This window comes from Lonchura striata, chromosome 3, assembly GCF_046129695.1.
Source record: "Lonchura striata isolate bLonStr1 chromosome 3, bLonStr1.mat, whole genome shotgun sequence".
Classification (NCBI taxonomy): domain Eukaryota; kingdom Metazoa; phylum Chordata; class Aves; order Passeriformes; family Estrildidae; genus Lonchura; species Lonchura striata.
In genome coordinates this window covers 19,816,595-19,836,691 of record NC_134605.1, presented here as the reverse complement: position 1 = coordinate 19,836,691, position 20,097 = coordinate 19,816,595, and the positions used below count along the sequence as shown (strand labels likewise).

The 20,097-nt window shown below is 43.9% G+C and overlaps 2 protein-coding genes across 5 annotated transcripts in view; one reads left to right on the top strand and one right to left on the bottom strand.

The window, feature by feature from the left end:
- CLIP4 (CAP-Gly domain containing linker protein family member 4) overlaps positions 1 to 7,555 on the top strand; it is a 31,415-nt gene extending 23,860 nt beyond the window's left edge. For all 4 annotated transcript variants that reach the window (XM_021534875.3, XM_021534872.3, XM_021534873.3 and 1 more), the window contains 6 exons: positions 401 to 541; positions 976 to 1,104; positions 3,293 to 3,416; positions 4,192 to 4,256; positions 4,919 to 4,991; positions 5,645 to 7,555. In XM_021534875.3, coding sequence (XP_021390550.2) covers positions 401 to 541; positions 976 to 1,104; positions 3,293 to 3,416; positions 4,192 to 4,256; positions 4,919 to 4,991; positions 5,645 to 5,966 — 854 coding nt within the window. In that variant the 3' untranslated portion in view covers positions 5,967 to 7,555. The remainder of the gene's footprint in view (positions 1 to 400; positions 542 to 975; positions 1,105 to 3,292; positions 3,417 to 4,191; positions 4,257 to 4,918; positions 4,992 to 5,644) is intronic.
- A 2,402-nt stretch (positions 7,556 to 9,957) lies between these two features.
- ALK (ALK receptor tyrosine kinase) overlaps positions 9,958 to 20,097 on the bottom strand; it is a 306,102-nt gene continuing 295,962 nt past the window's right edge. The window contains exons 26-31 of the mRNA XM_077781748.1: positions 19,835 to 19,927; positions 18,089 to 18,190; positions 16,771 to 16,905; positions 16,109 to 16,199; positions 12,774 to 14,823; positions 9,958 to 10,812 (exon numbers count right to left, since the gene is read on the bottom strand). Coding sequence (XP_077637874.1) covers positions 14,119 to 14,823; positions 16,109 to 16,199; positions 16,771 to 16,905; positions 18,089 to 18,190; positions 19,835 to 19,927 — 1,126 coding nt within the window. The 3' untranslated portion in view covers positions 9,958 to 10,812; positions 12,774 to 14,118. The remainder of the gene's footprint in view (positions 10,813 to 12,773; positions 14,824 to 16,108; positions 16,200 to 16,770; positions 16,906 to 18,088; positions 18,191 to 19,834; positions 19,928 to 20,097) is intronic.

Sequence of the window (20,097 nt, the reverse complement as noted above, 5' to 3'; positions counted from 1 at the left end):
CACAATATCACCTTCCTTTCACTTCTCATCAAATCTTTAGTAGGCTGGATGCTGAAAGGATGGTGGTATGATCTCTTATTACTAAACTTCATGTATTTTAATAAATATGCTTGGGACTGCTTAGATGAACTTTCATAGAGTAATAAAGATGTGCTTTTGGAGACCATTTCTAGCACTCAGCTATCACCATATTCCCAAGGCAGGATTGGGTGCACCCGTGTCATTCCCGACAGGTGTTTGTGCAAACACTGCATAACAAATTCTAACTATGGCTCTTTACTTTGTGTTCTGCTGTCCATGGAGAGAGATAACTTCCATATTGCAAAAGCTTTCCTTTCTGCTTAATCTGTCCTTTTCCAAATTAGAATCCCTGAAGGAAAACTTTCATTTATGTCTTTAGGTTTTCCTGGGTACAGCAGCTCTTCCTCTTCTACTGCCTCCTTGGAAGGCAAATGGAATTACTCTAAGAAGAGGAACTCAATGAGCAACAGTAAAAAGGCCCTGACTAGAGTGTCTTCTGCCTCATCTAAGATTAGTGCTGGTATGGTCTGTTGTATGGAGGTGTATTTTCACAGGGGGGAGTTGACTGCTGCGTTAAGTACTTCTGTAGAACTATTTGTGTTGTTTCAGAACCTGAGATAGTTTGAGAAAGACACTTGTGAAGTAGTTTAACCATAAACCTAGGTTTGGAAACTTTTAGAAAGATTTTTGTAAGGTCTTCAAGATGCAAAGTGTTTTTATAGTTGGTCACTGTACCTTTTCAGAGCAGAGAAAAGGCTGTAGTCCAGTTTTTGTGCTGCACAAAGCAAGTTTTTACCTAAGCAAAATTTGTGTTGCCATGTGTGGAAGGTACACTGTGTTAGAGATAAATACTCTGTTCACTAATCATTTGGCTTGTTATTGAGAACTTTCTTAAAGATTTAATTTTACTAATTTAATCTCACTAATTTCAGATCTTGTTCTTCTCTTGACCAGGGCTGTATAGTTCCCCAACCACGAGGAAAAATGCTCTTGATGGAGAAATCCAGGTTGGAGACAGAGTACTGGTGGTGGGACAGAGAACAGGCACTGTTAGATTTTGTGGGACAACAAAATTTGCACCAGGTATGTGCAGTGCTCTGTGTATGTTGTCAAATCAGTATGGAATAGTTTACATGTGAGCACGAGAACTGTAATCCATCTTTTCCCTCACTCCTTCCAAAAGAATTCTAAATTTAAGTTGGTTTGTTTCCAAGTTCTTTCTTTATCTCTTTCCCCCTCTCCCTTTTATGTTTCACTGAATATTTTTTACTTTAATGCAACTGTCAGGAAAAAATAATGGTTTAAAATGTGGCTTTTATTTGTCCACTGTCTTGACTTATGTAGGAGAGATAGTTTGATGTTGAAGTTGTAGGTATTACAGAATCACTGAATATTCTGGGTTGGAAGGGACCCACAAGGATCATAGAGTCCAGCTTCCTAGCACAGCTTTCTGAAAGTCTTCAGTTGAGTCTCCAAAGGGGTATCTGGTTTATTGAGATCACATGCATTTACTCCTTACTTTTTGTGTTAAGGCTTTTTGACACAGCTTGTCTCTTGCAATAGTGGCACTCTTATGTCATGTGCCGGCCTTGTTTCTTAATTTATTGACATCTTTAAGAGAGTAATTGTGAACATAATAAAATTTTAACTAACAAACTTTTAGGCCACAAGATCAATAAAGTTACAAATATCTCAAAAAGCCCCAACCTCTACCACAGTTTTCTCATCCTTTCAGCTTCTCCCTTCCCCTTGCTAAAAAACACTTTGCAGTGAAGCCAAGTGCTGTCAAAGGCAGCCAGTTGTTCTGAATTGTAGAAATTAATTTTGAAACTAATATTATCTTCTCTATGGCCCTATGTATAATCTCACTGCAAGAGTAATGCAGAAGCAGTTGGTAAGTGTTGGTGTGAGCACCTGGTTTGGGTGAGGGCTGTGTGATTGGCAGTGCTCTGTTGTGACACTGGGTGGCATCAGCATTTCAAAAACCCCATCAGGATGCAGGGTCGTGGTTCGAGCTCTGTTCTTCTTTCATCCCTGCCCCCTTGCCCATTTCACTGTAGGCAGCCCTTGCTGTGGTAGTGAAGTTCCCTGAGGGTCACTTCAATGTCATCGCTCTTTGTGTTGTTGCTGAGAAAGTGATCAGGGAGAAAAGGGCTGTTTTCCACGTACACTGACAACTGTCAAATCAGAAAGCTATTTGACAATGTTAAGTCTCCTCCCTCTCTGCTTTAAATCAGGAACATAATTTTTTGGAGGAAAACAAAAGATGACAAATCATCACCATTTGCTAACCCAGTAATTTATAGAAAATGTAACAGATGTACATTTAAGTATTTCAGTTCTAATGTGTAGCAAAGCTCTGGAAGTTATCCAGGGTTTGTTGCTTCTGCTGCAATGCAGATCTTAATTCTAAAAGTGGGAAGGGGAGAACTTCTGATATGCTGAGCCTTTCTAATTCATAAGCTGTCATTCTTGAGTTTCGTGAGCTGATAATTAGAATTAGGGTTTTATCCAGTGCCTTAGTACCAAGTGACTCGAATTAAATTCTGAATCTTCTGGGGATGGATAGCATAAGGACTACTAATGGAGTATGAAATTTAGCACCTTTGTGTAATTAGCTCACATTTATCACAGGTTATGAATGATCAAGCTCATTAACATCTTGCTGCCTATTCAGTGTTCTGTATGAGATTAATTGATGGCCGGTTCCAATTTTTGCACCCTTCTCTTGGTATCACACGACCAACCTTGCAATTTGTATTAATTATAACTTGCTAGATAGAAAGAACGAATTAATATCAAAACTTTAATTTTACTGTTGATGATCTCAGATGAGGCATAAACCATGTGGTCAGAGGAATGAAGAGGGAAATGTGAAAGAGCAGTGCTGCTTTTTGTTGTCTCCTTGTCCAATAGCCAGTTATGCTTAGTAACATTCTATTTTACTTTAGTGTGTACATATATATATATGTATACACACATACATATTCCTCAAATGTTTTAACTTTTTTGTATTAATTAAAATGTCACTAATTTTACTGAAAGCATATAAAAATGCTGAGATAATTGGATTTATTAGGCTATAATTTTTGCATAATTGCATAGATAGCTATTTTATAATATTTCTATTTACTGTTAGCATCTTGACATTTTCTGACTAGAAACTGTTTTCCTTGATGTGGGTGAATGACAACTGTGCCAGTGGTCTAGGTGAAGAAAAGCCTGTAGTGTTTTGTTCAAAATGCCCTGATTTCACTATTTTGCAATGTAGGGTTCTGGTGTGGAATTGAATTGGACAAGCCCCATGGGAAGAACGATGGCTCTGTGGGAGGAGTGCAGTACTTCAGCTGCCTTCCCAGATATGGCATATTTGCACCCCCATCTCGTGTACAGAGGTGAGCACGGAAGCTCTTGTCATCTTAGGGTTGCCAAGTGATTTCTTAATACATTTCCAACATGGAAAAATTTTCAAACAGATACAGAAGACACAAATGTTTTCTTCTGCAAATGTAAATTTATAACCTCCATTAAAAATCTGGTGGTTTTAGGTCAGGTTTCTGAAAGCAGAGTGTAAAACTATAAATGCATCTTCCTCTGTTTCTCTTGCAGCCACCTGAAGTATTTTATATCAGGACCTCTGATACGCTGTGTTTATTAAACCTTACTTTTGTGACCCAATCCTGATGTGTTCTGCTAAATTCAATTATAAAAGGAAGTTGCCCTTGGACATGACTGAAAATACTCTTTTTATCCTAGCTAACTGCACAGAGGATCCAAAGCATGTACCACTTGCCTGTAGTCTCTTCCTTAGGTTCCAGGAAGAGCATCCAAGGAGTTCTGTTCTCCTTCCTCCTCTGTTTGTGTGTAGTTACTCTGCCAGACATGTTCTTGCCTTTATTTCTCTGAATAAGCCATCTCAGGGAAACTCTGAGGAACTTGCCTCAGAATCATACCTGCTGTCTCAGTGAGTGAGAGGCAAGTTAACTCAAATACATTGACTTTCTCCAGGTACTTCTTGCATAGCAGCCTGAGTGCAGCAGGAATGCTGGTGTCTCTTGGGGGCAGATGGAGAAGGAAAGAATCAAAACCTCATCAATATTTGACAAGAAACCAGTAGGTTTGTTCAGAGTTGAGTCAAAATGACCTTTTTATTGTGTTACTGCTTTTCAGACTGACTGGTTCTCTGGATTCTCTCACAGAGACTTCATGGAGTAAAGGAACTCGCACTTTTCCAGGTAGGAGTGAGAGAAAATGGGATTTAGGTGGGGCAGGCTCTGCTCTGCAGTCAGAACCATCTGCACAAAGCCAACTTCTCCAAAAGCACAAGAGATTTTCAGGGACCTCAAATGCCAGTCTGGCTGCTCCCTTCCTAAAAATCTAGCCTGCAGAAGGAACTGTGGAGTACTGTATTATTCTTAACACTCTCCTGGCAGAAAGAATTAATGTCAGTTATGATTGTTGGCAGTCTTCCCTTATTGCTAATACTGCACTCTAATCAGAGAGAAAGGGAAATGGAACCTGCTCCTTAATACAAATTGAGATTGATGAAGGGATCAGCAGGGGGACGTCCCTATGAAATTACTAAAACTTGTGTGAGGTACTTGAAGTTGTTGGTTTTCTTTTCCTCTACTTTAGCTTCTTGTGAAAAGACCTTCAAATTACCCTTGTTTGGTTTGTTTAGTTTAATTTCTGTTCCCTCTGAAAAGCCAAACCTATTATAGGCATATATGTTCATGAGAAGTTTAATAATTTAATTTCCAAATTAGAGGGGAGAATGTGCAGCAAATGTAGTGGAAACAATATAAAAAAACCCACAAAGAATATGTGTTCATAAAGGTGTTTTTTTTTTTTTTTCTCCTTAAGAAGTCCTACACAGCTTATTAATCTTTCCACTCAGGTTTTAGACGCAGTCTAAGCACGACTTCTGCATCTTCACAAAAGGAGATGAACAGAAGAAATGCCTTTGTTAGGTGAGTGTTATGAGTTTCAAGTGCTTGGGTGAGCTGATTGTTAGCTTTGATGAAAAAAAATCCCTTCATGCATATAGGATATCTAGATCTTTACATGTTTGGGTTTTTTTTGTGGTTTTTTTTTCTTTTTTTTTTCAAAATGAACTAGTAGTACATGTTTTTCCATCCAGGAATACAGTCCTACAGTCCTAGAATTTAGGTTGGCCTTAAAGTTGTTTTCCAATCATATTCTCCAAATTTTGGTATTTTCACACAGCTGGGTGAAGTTGAGAGGTTCTTGGTAAAGGGCTTCACTTTGCTCTTGCGATCCTGACTGACAGTTGTATGGTAAAGTTGTTTTGGCTAAACTGTTTTAAGCTCCAGATAAAATGTTTTGTATGGCTTAATTTACCAATACTATCACCTGCTGTAAATACTGCAGATCCTAGCATCGGGTGTAGGAAATTGCTTTTCCAATACTTCAGAGTGCCGAGTGTAGCAGCCTGTTACTGTTATTTCATGGTTTGTTAGTTACATGAGATCGAACCCAGTTTTTCTCAAAAGGGATTTGAAGGTGTGTTTTTTCCCCCACGCACTTCCTTGAATTACAGATTCTCCCTGGATGTTTTATACCAAAGAAAGGACATTTTTTGTTCCCTTTCCTTTCCCACTAGATCCAAGAGCTCCGTGTTGCGGCGCAGCTGGAGCGGCAGCGCGACAGCTCCCTCCGAGGGGCCCGTGAAGCTGCACGAAGGCTCCCAGGTTCTCCTGACCAGCTCCAATGAAATGGGCACCATCAGGTACATCGGCCCCACAGACTTTGCCCCGGGGGTCTGGCTGGGGCTGGAGCTGCGCAGTGCCAAGGGGAAGAACGACGGCTCCGTGGGGGAGAAGCGCTACTTCAGCTGCAGGCTGAACCACGGCGTCCTGGTGCGGCCCAGCAGGGTCACCTACCGTGGCATCAACGGGGCAAAGCTGGTGGATGATGTCTGCTGAGCCCACAGCGTGCTGCTCACAGAGTGGGGCAAGGAGTGTGTCAAAGCACAGGGCAAGCCCGCCTAGAACACAAACTTCTTTTGGAATCTTTAAACCTGCATTTGCGTTTTACATATATAAGTATATATGTATGTGTGTGTATATAATAGATATATTTTATATAAATATATATATAAAATAGGGAGATAAAGTGTTCAGTCATGTTAAGAAATAAAACCACTGATGAGTTTTCTCTTACTTTAATGACCCTTGTTGCCTGGAAGGTTATTAAAGGTTTTAAGATGCTGCATCATTTGAAAACCATTCCAGTTGGAGAACAGTGTCTGCAGCATTCTCTAAAGTTCCTGTGTGGTTCATGCAGTATTTAGAGGGTTTTTCTCCATGTAGTAGTGAACTGGAAATGTTTGTGCATTGCCCGCTTTTGACAGCGGAGATGGTTGATGGGTGGCATTAGCTTGGTTCCTGGGCACTTTGTCAATTCCAAAACCAGCTGCTAGCAATAAGAAAGGAGAGGAAAAAAAAAGCCAAACCGTCTCCTTTTTTCAAACAGTTGTGGAGTATTTTTGCATTTTTGCATTAGGATCTCTCTTCCTCTTTCCCCCTCCTCTCCATAATGCAGAAGGGCTGATAAATATGAGGATTTGCCCCTCTCCTAGAAGAGCAGCAATTAAATAAGAAGCCTTTAAAAAGCACAAATATGCTGCATGCCAGTCTGTACAGTAACAAGCACTTTTTGTTCTGCATTTGTAGAAGGAGCTACAGACAAGATGCACTCTTTGAAATAATGCACTTTGCGCTCTCCTGGAGAGCTTACCCTCATTTTTAGAGACTATTTTTTTTGTTTGGGGTGCTGCAGGCAATGAGTATCACAGTTGTAAAATGCAAATAAGCCAGAGTGGAATACATAATTTCCTTATCATAAATATTAAGTCTGTATAAATACAGCAAGGTAATTCCTGCCAATGGTATGGAACAGATGCAGGGTTTTCAAGCAAGCTGTTGCCATTATTTGATTGCTTTGTGATACATGTTTCTTTTTGTTTGATTTGGAACAGTTTCCAGTATAAATTTTTTTTTTGTGAGATCTTGTGATGAATTAAGGATAATTTTAGGTACAGCAGTGTTAAGGGCCTTTGTGTGACATCATTTGTGTATCAGCCTTTTAGAATGGCTAATATTTTGTCCATGTTTTAAACATATGCTGAGCAATTAAAATACATTCTATGTCAACATTATCTTAACTGGATGGGTTTGTGTTACAGAACAGTCATTTTACTCTTAAATTATTTGCTTGCTCTTGCCTACTTGAAGAAGTGATACTTTAAATAATAATAGCCTATTTTTAGACAGAATCCTGCTGCTGTAACCTTCTTTTAAATGTTGCTGTAGTTATTTTTCCTGATCTGTATTTAAAATAATGCCTATTGTTGTCTAACTCACGGGAATTTTTAATTGAATATAAAAGCTGTAAATTTTGAATGTAAAAAAAAAGTAATGCTTTATATTTAGAGATGCAGATATTCAGTGATGTACCGAACTTTACTTTGTTTCCTGCTGATATTAATAAAATGAAACCCTGTTAAATAGTAGAGCAAAAAGAATGTTCATGGGGTCTTTATAGAATGTACATTTCTTACTTCTGTTCATTTGTACAAATTAAGTGCAGGGAGTTCAGTGTGCCAATGCCAGCTGTGATCAGAAGCTTTTCTCTTTCCTGGCTGTTCAGCACAGAACTGCCAGCTCCAAACAAAGCCTTTGCACAGCACATTGTGTCACACCCTGGTGCTCCTGGGAGGGCAGTGGACTTTCTGTGAGGAGACTCATTACCAGGAATGCTCATTTTCCTGCCTGACCAGATGGAATGGGTGGAGCTGCTTTATCTGAGGGGTAGCTGGAGCTCCCCAGGAGGTGGGTATGGGAAGAAGTGTGTGGGTGAGGCAGCAAGCTGGGGCAGCTTGTTGGAGTCTCAGCATTTCTGTGTGGTCTGCCTAGCACAGATGATTCAGTGGGAGCTTGTTTTTCCTGCAGGGGTGTCAGGCTGCACCTTCCACAGCTCTGTAGCAGTTCAGCTGGAAGTGGGGTCTTGGCCTGGGCCTGACTGAAGCTGCCTGATGGGTGCAGGAGAGGGCACAGATACCATCTGGCACTGGTCTATTGTGCTCTACCTTCCCTTTCAGCTTCAGCCAGCAGCACATCTCTCCTGGAAGCTGTGGCTGTAATTGGCTCGAGCACTGTAGCTTAGAGGAGCAAGTCTGACTGTTATCAGGATGGAGCTGTTTTGCTAGCTCTCAGAATCTTCTGCCAGGAAGCAAGAAGCACTGTAAATTTATGCTGTCTGAAACAGACATAAATCAGTCCATTCCAGAAAGGATTACTGATGGCTCTCTTCAAGGTGATGATGGGAAGGGATTTGTGCTTCCCTAAATCCAAGGTAAGTTGCCATAATCCTTTACTCCCAACTCTTGCAGGAGGACACTGTGTCATAAAGAAAATTCTGAAAATAAGTGGCAGTGAAGTTTGAAATTAGGTGCTGTGCAGAGGACTGTACTATCACAGCCCCTGACTGGTTAGAAAAAAAGCCAAATGATCCTCGAAGTCCCAAGAAACTACAGAAATAAAACATTATGTGTAGTTTATAAATAAATAAACAGACGGTCCCCAGCAATTCTGTGCTCTCTGTGCAGACTCTGAGGCCAGTCTTTGTCCCACAGCGTTTCCCAGGTCCCAATAAAAATAATGTCCTTCCTCATTACTCTTAGCAATTAAATCTTTCAAGTTTTCTTAATACTGGCTGGAAAGGAGAGACCACAGGTGCATGTGACACGGGGAGAAGAATTTTCTTGAGGTGTCCAAGGATGGGGAATTAATTTCTAGGGAGTTCAGCTCAGCTGGACTCAGTGACTGTTCTGCAGATGGTGACAGTAATGGTTTTCTGAGCAGGGAGCCTGTGCCTTCAGAGTGCTGCTGGTCAGCAACATCTGAGGCACATGCATCCAGGGCTGGTTCTGCAGAGCTGCAACATAGCACAGTTCCTGTACATAGCTGTACATAGTTCCTCTGACAAGTTAGATCTGTCACCTGTGAGAGGTGGCAAACCCAGCTTTTCTGTCATGGCTGTTTCAGAGTTCAGAGTCTGCAGAAGCCTTGCCAAGGACCAGGTGGAAACTCAAACTGTCCATGAAAGCCACGTAGCAGAGTACCCACCTGCATCCTTTTCCCTGGCTGGCTGCAGACTGACAACTCTGGAAGAAAGGGGAATTAGAGCAGAGATTTGTAGCCAGTGCCAGATCCAAACCAGGCTGTGGTGGCTGGCTGCTACCAGCCCTGCTGCTGGAAGAGCATAGGAGAGCTCCTTTTTAAGTTAAGACAGGGAAGGAAACAAAGGAGGGAGAGGAGAGGTGCCTACTGGAAAAGTCTTGTTAACCAAACCACAGCACTATCCTGCATTAGAATGAGCACGTGAAGGAGAAAGTTTGTAGTAACTCAGTCCTAATTTCATGAGAATGCAGCTGCCTGGGCCATAGGAGTGGTATGGGACAGGATAAAAAAAAGTGTTTCAGGGCAGGAGCTATCTGTTCCCAGAATAGTCACAAGATTCTATGGTGTCATTTTCAATACTGAAAATGAATTAAAGTACAGCTTATAGGTAGACCTACCCTCAGTCCAGTCTCAAAGGCTGTCTTAAATAGGAAAACACTCAAATGCTATCTTCAGCCATATCCTTTGCTCTGTTTTTATACTGGCCAGCTTTCTGTGGGTAAAAGCCAGCCTTCCTTGTGACAGAGGGAAGGGCACCTTCCCCTGTAAGAAACTTGGTGTGTAACACTGGCAGTGCAAAGAAATCCGGAACAGCTGCTGTGAGCCCAAAACATGGTTCGCCGTACCATGGCTGTTCATCACCTTAACACTTCTGCAACTTTGCCAAGTAGAAATGGATGTCCAGAGACGTCTGGACATTGATCCAATCATTGCACAGCCCAACACGGAGAAATCCAGCCACTGTCACTTTATTTGTCTTCATGCCTTGTGGTTCACTACACTTGTTTACAATACAAATACACTATTCAATACAAAATACTCAATGACCATATATTAGGATTTTTCTTCATAGTATCCCTGAAGTGCACAGGCCCTTCCTTTATAAACAATGTTGCATAAACGGCTGTACATGAGACAGACACTCCTATAATGAAGCTCGGTACTAAAAGAAGCCAGGAGCGGATGCTTGGGATGTTTCCTGTGATGGGTTTAACTCTGGGACAGACGGACAGCGATGGCTGTGCTGCTGTGGAAGGCTGTTTTATGCTATTCCCATGTCAAGGTTCTCATCCCCCAGAAGCCAGGAGCAGACATGCAGAGTGGCACCTGCCATTCCTGTGTCAGCCCTGGTGTGCCGTGCTGTGGCCGCTCCCTGTGCAGGGAAGCTGGAGCGGCCGCGTCCGACGCCGCTGTCCAAGACCGACCCGGCCAAAGGAACGCAGCCCCGGGGCTGCCCACCGCTGGTCCCTGCACCTCCTGTCACCTGCCCCTCTCCCACCCCGCTCCCTTACTGCGCCTCGGGGAGCAGAACCACCCTCACTCCTGCCCTGCTTCATTCCCAGGCACGTGGTGGAGAAACAAAGTTCAGCGGCACAAAGGGAAGATGATGGCACAACTGGAAAGGTAGAGAGACAGGCATCCCAACCTAATTTACCTCCAGCAGCTCACGGAACCAGAAACCTGCTTATCTTCTATAGGAAACCAGGTAACATCTACATGGAAATAAGCCATTTTCAGAGCATAAGCACAGGGTTTTTCCCCAGTCATGCTTTACATCCTGTAGGTCATACTTCTTCCTGCTTTTCCACTGCAGAATGAGGAAAACACAAATCAGAACATCATTATTACCAACACAAAAGGTTAATGGTCTTAAAACAAGTTCCTTAAAAACAGACACTGTGTCAATAAACTATAATTTTAAAAAAAGTCATCAACAAAAAGGGTAAGAGGGTTAAAAATAATCTGAATTTGTTTTTCTCCTAGCATGGAGGGGTTTGATTGAGGAATTTGGGATTTACAGAATGCTTTGGTCTGGTGAGCCCATGGTGACTTAAATCCCTTCTGGTCACTGCAGCTCTGAGTACTGAACAGGTGAATCATCCTAGACACAGAAATTAAAATTTCTGGTTCATTCTCATGGCAACTGCAGCCTGGATACAAATAACAGAGCACCCTTTGGTCCAAGCAATTAATGGTAACATTTTTTTTTTTTTTTTTAAGAAAGAGGACAGGCAAATGCTCCAGCTCTTGTTTCTAAGTGAGAAGATTTGATTAGCACCAATATTTACAGGACGGTTTTTGAAGTACTGTGCTTGGACAGCACACAGGGATACTAAACTAAATGCTTGCTGTGGAAGAGCTCAGAAATTGTATGGTTTTAACATTAAAAGTAAGCCCAAACTGGATTTCTGAATTCCAGGAGTTAAGAGAGAGGGATTAAAAAACCCACAAACAACAGTAATACAAACAAACCTCAAAACTCCAACCAACCAAGAAAATCCAGACCATTAAAAAACCCATAACAAAGAATTTTGCACTGGACACATTAGAGGGAAGCTCACTTAAAAGCAGCTGCCAGTGCTGAACAATATTTGTCTCAATGCACTGAACTCAGCAGAGTGGAGAATTTCAGTAGTAATTCACCATTTCCCCTGATCAGAATTATCTCTTGACATATCCCATAGGTAAGAAGTAGGATCATGTTTAGCTCCTTCATTTTCTTACAACTCCCATTCTGTAAGACATTCTATGATAAAATAACTGCATAGCACAAGCTCAGAGCATCTCACTATGGCTGGGAGAGCCTGCCTTTCACAACTACAGACTTAAAATCATCTCTTGCTGCTTGTGCTTTTGTAGTTTCTTTTGAAATTCCACCTTTAACATCACAACCTGGCAGCTTATCTGCATTTGTGCAGCATCGAAGCTGCTGCCCCAGATCCAAGAATTAGTAATTTCAGCTAGTCAAAGATCATTAACTTAGCAACTTTTTGTTCTTGTGCCTTCTTTTGGAAATACTCATCAGTAAACAGGTCAGGTTCTGCCCCCAGTAACTTCGTAAGGCAGCAAAAACTCAGAGTGTGCTCCTTTGCAAAGAAAGGCTAAATAAAACAATGAGGAGCTTCAGCTCTTCTGAAAATGAGAAAGCTGGAATACTTAAATGAAAATTGCTATTATATGTGAATAATGCAATAGTGTAATAAATTGTTCAGATAGTGCTTGCCTCCAGAATTAATCAGCTTTCCTGAGACTTGAGAAACTACCCCACTGAGTTTACTGAGCTAGAGAGAGAGAGACTGGTGTGACACTAACACAATCCTAAGCTAGACAGAATCCCTCCCCAGTGGCTATTTCACAGCAAGAGCTGTGAGCCTAATAACCTTGGAGATGACAAATACCCACTTAGCTCAGCCTAAAGAAGTCTGTAAGCGTAACCCTTGTTATCCCCCCTAACCCATGCAGCAGCAGTGGGATGGATCTCTAGCAGATGAACATGAAATTCAGAGCAGCCCCTGACCCAACACACGAGCACAGCCTGTTAACCAGTCAGCACATCTGCTTTTGGCTTTGATCTAAAAAAAGCAGTTAATTCTGTGCATCAGAGGCATCAGAAAGGCAGATTAGGAGAGCACACTAATGCTCCTCCTGCAATGTGTTTTGTACAAGGGGGGTGGCCCAAGCCAAGTCCTCCAATTTCAATCTGCCCATCCCAAAGTTTAGGATGTATAGGGATTCTGGTTTGCTCCCTTATGGAGACAGGAAGCTTACCTCAATGTTTGGATCCAGGCCAGATTCAGGGTGACTTCACTGAAATGAAGAGTCTCGGACTGAAGAACACCTTCCCACTCCTTTGCTGATGCTCCAATACTCCCATTTCTATGGAAATAAGCACCCCTTTTTTGGATAGCGATCATGCTAAAACAGCTCCTCCCAACCCTAAGCTGAAGTTACTAAAGCACATCTTTACACATGAATTATTTCCTACATCTATGTTTTGACAATACACTTAACTGGAATATTTTTCATGCACGGGGTGTACAAAGTGAGTCAATGGAGTGTTTGTCCTTAAACCACTATCATACACGTATTTTGTCTAAGGAAAAAGGGTTCTAAACCCTTCAGTACAGACAATATCTGGCTTCCAGACAGTGGCACGATGTAGTCTTCTGCCTTTATGGTGTTGTTCATACAGCGTATGTCAAAGGCTATTTCAAACCTTCGAGGTATGCAGGGCACGGTGAAAGTCTCTCTCATGACCAAGGTCCTCCAAAGCTTCACATTGATTCCACTTGATCTTCCACATTCCTGATGAAGGGCATCCCTACTTTTGTAGGACAGAATGAATTTGAAAGGGCTTTACTTGGTTCTGGTGCTTAAGCATAGGTAAACAAAAACAAACCAAAGAAAACCCCAGCCAAACAATGCCCACCCCCTGAATGCCTCCTAGCATCTACACCCCCCCTCTCCTCTCCCCTTTGAGTGATGCAGCGTGACCAGGGTTTTTCCATTGCGCTGCCAGCACCCCCACAACACTGTGCATTCAAGGACTTTCGAAGACTGGATTGCAGCTGGAACAAGACTTGAGAACGTGCCATCGTGTCACCATTCCGCACTGTCGTATTTTTGTTTTTTGGTTTGGATAGAGGACACTCTTCCCAAACCCACTAGAAGCTCTGCCAGCAGCAGGAGACCTCCAGGTCTTCCACAGCAACGACAAGTTTGGCACGGAAAAGCCCAGACATGGAACACTCATGGCAGTGAGCCGCAGCTTGACACAGAAGCAGAGGACGCACAACTGGGAAAAGCTCACAGGAAGGGCATGACGACAACCATGCGGATGAGTTGATGCAACAGCAGCTGGGCCTTGCAGTTAGCAACAGTTCCCTGCATCCTCCCTCCCCCTCGTTCCTTTGACTCTGCTGGGGCTCCGGTGGGTTGAAGCCTCTCGGGTTAGTAGAAATTACAGCGTCAAGGGTGGCACTTTTGGAGCAAGTTTGCACAAAATAGGAGGTGATGCTGTCCGATGCCTTGCTCGTGGTGTGTTGGGTGACAGGACATCTCTTCAAGGCTCAGGGGCCACGGGGAGGAAAAGTCAAGAGAGGGTCGAGGGCTCTCAGGGCCCCTGCTGGGTTATGTGGCTCTTGTTTCTAAGGACAGGGTCCTCGTAACTGCTAGCACAAGGTGGAGTGGAGTTTTCCAAGGGTAAGCCTTGCTGCTGGTATCCGTAGTTGACATTCCCACAGGGGAAGTGGCGGAGCCTAAAGAGAGGCACTTCTTTAACGCTTGCAGTTAGGGAAGATGGCTCTAAGAGCAGGGAGGAGCCTGGCAGCCTGCCAGTCACAATGTTGGGCCCCACAGTACAGTTTCCTTCCTGTCCCAAATTCTCCCTCTCAGACCTCTCCTTCTCCAGCAGAGAACTGTTTTTGCTGCCCTGCTTCTCCGCAAACCAGGAGCCATAGGTTGGATTCCAGAGGTTGGTGGGCTTGTTTCTGGAGCCCCGGCTTTTGTGAAGCTCGGAAGGGGGGTTGGACTGGGCATAGGCCATGTTGATGTGTCCCCCCGCTGTGGCTGACTGCACCTTCCCTGGCGCTGGCTGTTCCAAGGCTCCCCCTTTCCCCAGAGATTTTCCAGCAGTGACGGCTGATGGCAAGGGTGGTGGAGATGGCAGGGTTTGCTTCTCATCCTTTCTGTCTTGGTGTGTTGAGACCAAGAGAGGAGGAATTCCTTCTGGATCGTCGGGGCGCATCGCCACCTTCTCCTCCTCCTCAGCCGATGGGCCGTATTCTACTGGCAAGGCGGTGTTGATGACATCGGGATCCTGCCAAGGGGAATAACGGGAATTTCTCAAAGTCTGCAGCCATCACACATCTAGCAGCTGTCATGCTATGATCTCAACACATCCCACCACCCAGAGGCCCCATTTCATGAGGAGGGGATGTAGACAAAGTGCAGTTAGGTGCAAGATGCAACAGGATATCCTTAAAATCCAACTCTTTTAAAGAAAGTAACCCTTAAACTCACCATAGAACAGCAGAGGCACAAAACCAATGAAAAGCATTTTTTATGTCCAGCAAAATTTCCTTTGGGAATGTTTTTTGGAATCTCTATCATCTCAGAGTTTGTAACACATAATATTGAGCAAGTTGGAACCATGTAAGTATTGCCTCCACACAACAAGGGAGGAATGGGAACGCAGAGTGAAGACAATACTGGCAGAACCCTTGAAGCCAAATCCACAGGGACTGTGGTTCTGAGCTATTTAAGCAGTTTTGAAAATTAAACTGAGAGAAAATGCAGTGATCCTGGCAACCTTTACTTATTGCTGTATGCCATGGCAAGCTACAGATAGCAGAAAAATATGCCTTCCAATCCCAGGATCCAAACACATAAAAACCAGATCAAGCTTCCCAAATAGCAAGGGAAAGCAAACTGACTGAAGTGAACAACAGTGAGATCATGCAAGTAGCCTGCGCTGATGCAGGCAGGAGAACATTTTCCAAACTGCTCTATTCCTCACAAGCTAAACTGGTGGTAAAAAAATAAGTAAATCAGATTTTGGCCTGGAAAGCCAGGCACATCTTTTCCCTCTGGCCTAGCCTAAGAATCCCCACTCTTTTAAGCCTGGCCATCTCTCCACCTGCCTTCTCCAGCACTTTCAGATTCAAAAAAATTGCCAACAGCTGCTGAAACCACCTGCAAAGGGTGCTCTGAGCTGGGACAATTTCTGTTCAGTGTTGACTATGCCTTAAGGGTAAACACTGGGATGGAGAGACTGGGATGAGGCATGTGGAAGCAGTGCAGGTGCTGCCCTGTCTTTTGGAATTTATGCCTCTATAAGCAGAAGCAGAACTACAGGTGTGCTCTTTGTAAAGCTGTGTAAGCCTGTGTCAGCCTGTGTCTTTCAGCAGCAAAAGACAAGAAGGGTCAAGCCCCTGATGAGGTGAATATGCCAGCCAGGGCTCCCAGGCTGACATCAGTCTCCCTGAACTGCTGACTGCAGTAGTGCAGTGCTGCCTCCTCATCTCGTATCCCGGCTTGTCTAGACGGCTCCTCAAGAAGAACCCTCTCCACCCCTCTCATCCGAGGCAAACAAGCACTGATACCTGAGTGCAGTACTCAATCCTCTCCAGGATTATGGCAAAGTTTGGCCGGTCTTCAGGCTGGTGCTGCCAACACTGGGTCATAATGCGGTAGCTGGAAGGGCAGAACAGGAGACGTTCATGAATGGCAGATCCCATGGGATGTGACAACGACTCATGGCAGCTTGGGAATCACAGACATTCATTACTATTCTTGCTTCTAACAGGTGAGTTCTCTGCCTTCCCTGGAGTTAGGCAACTGATGCACTGGTGACCACTGGAATGTGACCACCAGTGGTGTGAAATCCACAGTCTTTCAGAGAAATTACTCATCCACCTGAAATCCCTTGGACAACACACTAAAGGTAGGCAGGGCTACAGATAAAAGAGCCCAGATTTCCCTGTCAGTGAACAGTCTAATGTATCGAAGGTTCACAGCTAACCTAAGATAGAGAAATACTGTGTCATATTTAACCAAACAAGCGGTGGCCAGGACTTCTCTAATGGGCCCTGAGTTATTCTCCAAAACAACAGAAAAATTAAATATTAGAGGAATCACTGGTACTGAAGTTTAATAAGGCAGATTAGCCATGATTATGTCAATCTTAAAAGTTGTTAACTTTTGAGTAGAGAAAAAGCAAACAGAAACTTAGTTGCATGAATATATCAAAGTTATAGTCCCATACACAGGGCCAGGGCAGTTTTTAGGTGGATCCATCCTTCCTCCATTGGTGACAAACTCCAGAACCTCCTGGTTGCTTTTGCTGGGGTAGGGCATGTATCCCAAAGAGAATATCTCCCACAGCAATACGCCAAAGGACCTGAGTACAGAAACAAAGGAAAACAAAGTGAGGGATACTGTAATGACCATCACCAGTGGGCAATGCCCTTAGGTTCAGTACCATCAGCACTGCCCTTTGCAACCTTTGATCAAGAGCTGGTGGAAATCCTGCTGCAGGATTCAGACATAAATAAGCTGCACAATTGTAACAGTGAACTTTAAAACTTGTAACAAATACCAGTAGTTGACTGCTAGGTGAGTGAAGCCTGTGATATAGGTAGGTAAATATGGTTTCTTTGCCCTTGTACTCAGCACTGCTCAGCTGGAGGTAACAAAAGTGAAAGTCAGGTCATCCTTTTCTGAGACACTGACCACTGCTGGAGAGAGAAGTTTTGGCAAACTTTTCCTCTGGAATAGCTACCCTGCATGAAATATCCTGCTAGTGAGTCCCCACTGATGCTCTGAGGCCCACAGGTCCCACCTGTCACTAAGAGGACAATGAAAACTCTCTCTAGCAAGCACAGCCCTGGCCTGGGTGCAGTGGCTTGCAAAGCCCTGGGGACAGTGGCTGGGGCAGGATTCCCTCCAAAGCATTCACCTGGTCAATGTTTCCAAACCTGGAAACCACAACCCCATTGGTTAAAACTGTAGAGAGATGTGCAGCAATGGGAAACTCCTCTGCTTGATGCTGAGACAGAGCTCAGCTATACCAGAGTGTGTACCTCACCCCTCTGCTGGGGCTTGCTCAGAAGCTGTGTCCTGGCCACCAGCCCCTTCCCCCTCCACACACTCCCTGAGCTCTTGCCTCCCGCTCTCCCAACTTTCCTCCCCACCTCTGGCCACTCAGGAGCTCCAAGTGCTGCTGTAGGCCAGGAGAAAGGTAAAATCCACAATGTAGGACACCCTTCTCCCTGACTGGCAGGATGGATCGTGCCTGCAGCCTCCCATGCTGCTTTCCTCAGTGTGGGACTAATGGAGCAGCACCTGCATCTGCTTTACCCTCCCTTCCCTGCCCGCTCAGCTGCCCTGCAGCACCCACCTCTGCACAGGTCTGACCTTTCTGCTCCTTTGTTTCCTCAAAAACTGCTGGCTCTGAAAGACCTAGCCTGTCCTTTTAGTATGTGAGAAGTGAACAAGAATGTGTGTTTTTTTACAAAACATTCATGGTTTACAAAAGGGGTTCCAACACGGACAGACAGGATAGTGGAGGAAAGGAAGCGCACCATGTGTCTGTTTTTGATGTAAATATCCCTTCCATGAAAGCCTCGGGAGGCATCCATTTGACAGGCAACATTGCACACCCACCCTTACGATAGTAGCTGGCTCTGCAAAGAACAAACAGAACAAAAGAGTCAGCCAAGAATTCAGAAAATGCTGTCAATATGGGATTTTTGTAATTACACATATTAAAATTATGAGCCGGAGGAGAGACTAATTTAGGTAGAACAATCTAAGTTCTGGAATGACTTGTTTCTTCTCATAAAAGAAGTGGAAAAGAGCAAACCATGGAAGTGCTGTTTAATCTACATTACTTCAGGCCTGATCTGGTAAAGCAGTTACCCTCATCCTCGTAGGGAATTTCTAACACAGTAACTGCTGCTGGCAGAGCTTCCTCCTGCCCTTGTCAACCACAGCAAGATCTTCTCACCTCATCTCACACATGGTCATCTTGGGCATACCCAGAAAGAATAAACCAAACCTATTCCATATATACCCAATGTAAAGCACTGTGAGTAAAATCCAAACCCCTTTGTAGGAACAAGGAGCTGTTTGAGGAGGATGCCAGGTCATTAGAGCTGTGATGGTAACACAAAAATGTTCCTGAGACAGGAGTTACAACAGCCCTTTGGAGTCACTGTCATTTAAAATAAAGCCTGCAAGCCCCAAATCCCATGCTGGCAGTTGCAGGAGGCTGCTCATGCAAGCTGGCACCACTGATCACAACACACAGCCTGAGCAGCCAAAGGGTATTCCTGGACAAACACATGCAGGCTTCAAAGGCACCTTTGAAAGCTCAGCACCAAAGCGTTCATCTTGGCAGTGGGTTCTGCTGATAGTGTGAGGGTGACAGATGCTACTTTGTCCCAGCAGAACCCCATCTGACAGTGGGGTTGTGCGGGGACTCTTTGTGGAGGGAAAACAACCCCAAGAACCTCTGATACACTTGGGTTTCTGAAGGTAGCACTCTGTTTGTAGCACCTCAGGCTGTGATACTGTCAGAGCTCAAGCTAAGCAGAGCCAAACCTGGCTTAGTAATTGCACAGGAGAATCCTCAAGCAGGAAAAAAAAGACGGGAAGGCACTGGAATAAACTGCAGATGACTGAGCACAAGGCATTCCTTCTTCTGAGTCAGGGCAAATCAATTCCTCAGCACAGCAGGATATGGAGCTGCACTTCTAGAGGTGCTCTATGGAAGATGAGACATCAAACTGCAGCCCTGACTGCTTATGGTCATTAAAGATTTTTCTGGCACTTCTTGCAAGAGCAAAAGTAGTTAACCTGTGTCCTGGCTGAATTCCAGTTTGGGTGATTACATTTTCCTGACCTTCTTCTACACCTTCCTCCTTTAGCTGCAGTAAATTGAGGAAATTTACTGATGACACCAAACCAAAGGTGCAGGGGTAGCATCAAGAAGAGAGATTAAATTCAGAATGATTTGGAATCACAAAACAAAAGGGCACATCAATGCCATTCAGCGTGGAGAACGTAAAGAAAGGAAACTGAGGACAGTCTAAAAGGGAGGAAAAACATCCTCCATGACCACTGGACTTCATTGCCCAGGAGAAAACTGTCCAGGACAGTTTAAGGCAAACACCAGGAAGGCATCAGCTGGGATTCACCAGACTGGGATCTCTCCACTCTCGCCTCACCAGGGTTACACAGAGCAGCACAAGAGGCTGCACAATCACTGCTCTTCCCTCATTTCAGTGACCTCCCACTTGCAGGTACCCTGGGCTTGGCTCTGCTACCTGTAAATATCCCGGGCCATTCCAAAGTCTCCAATCTTAGCCACTCTCCCAGGCCCTCGACAGGTAAGGAGGCAGTTCCTGGCAGCAATATCCCTAAAAGGAAAGGGAAGAAAAGAAACAGAAAGAGAAGAGCCACTTAATTATTTGACAGTTTTTCAAGTCAAAAAGGAAACAAAATATAGAACCTACTTCCCTGAGCTGCAGAGAACCTAAACAGCCAGAAAAGTCAGTGTTTATGGATAACTGCAATGCCCCCAGTTCCA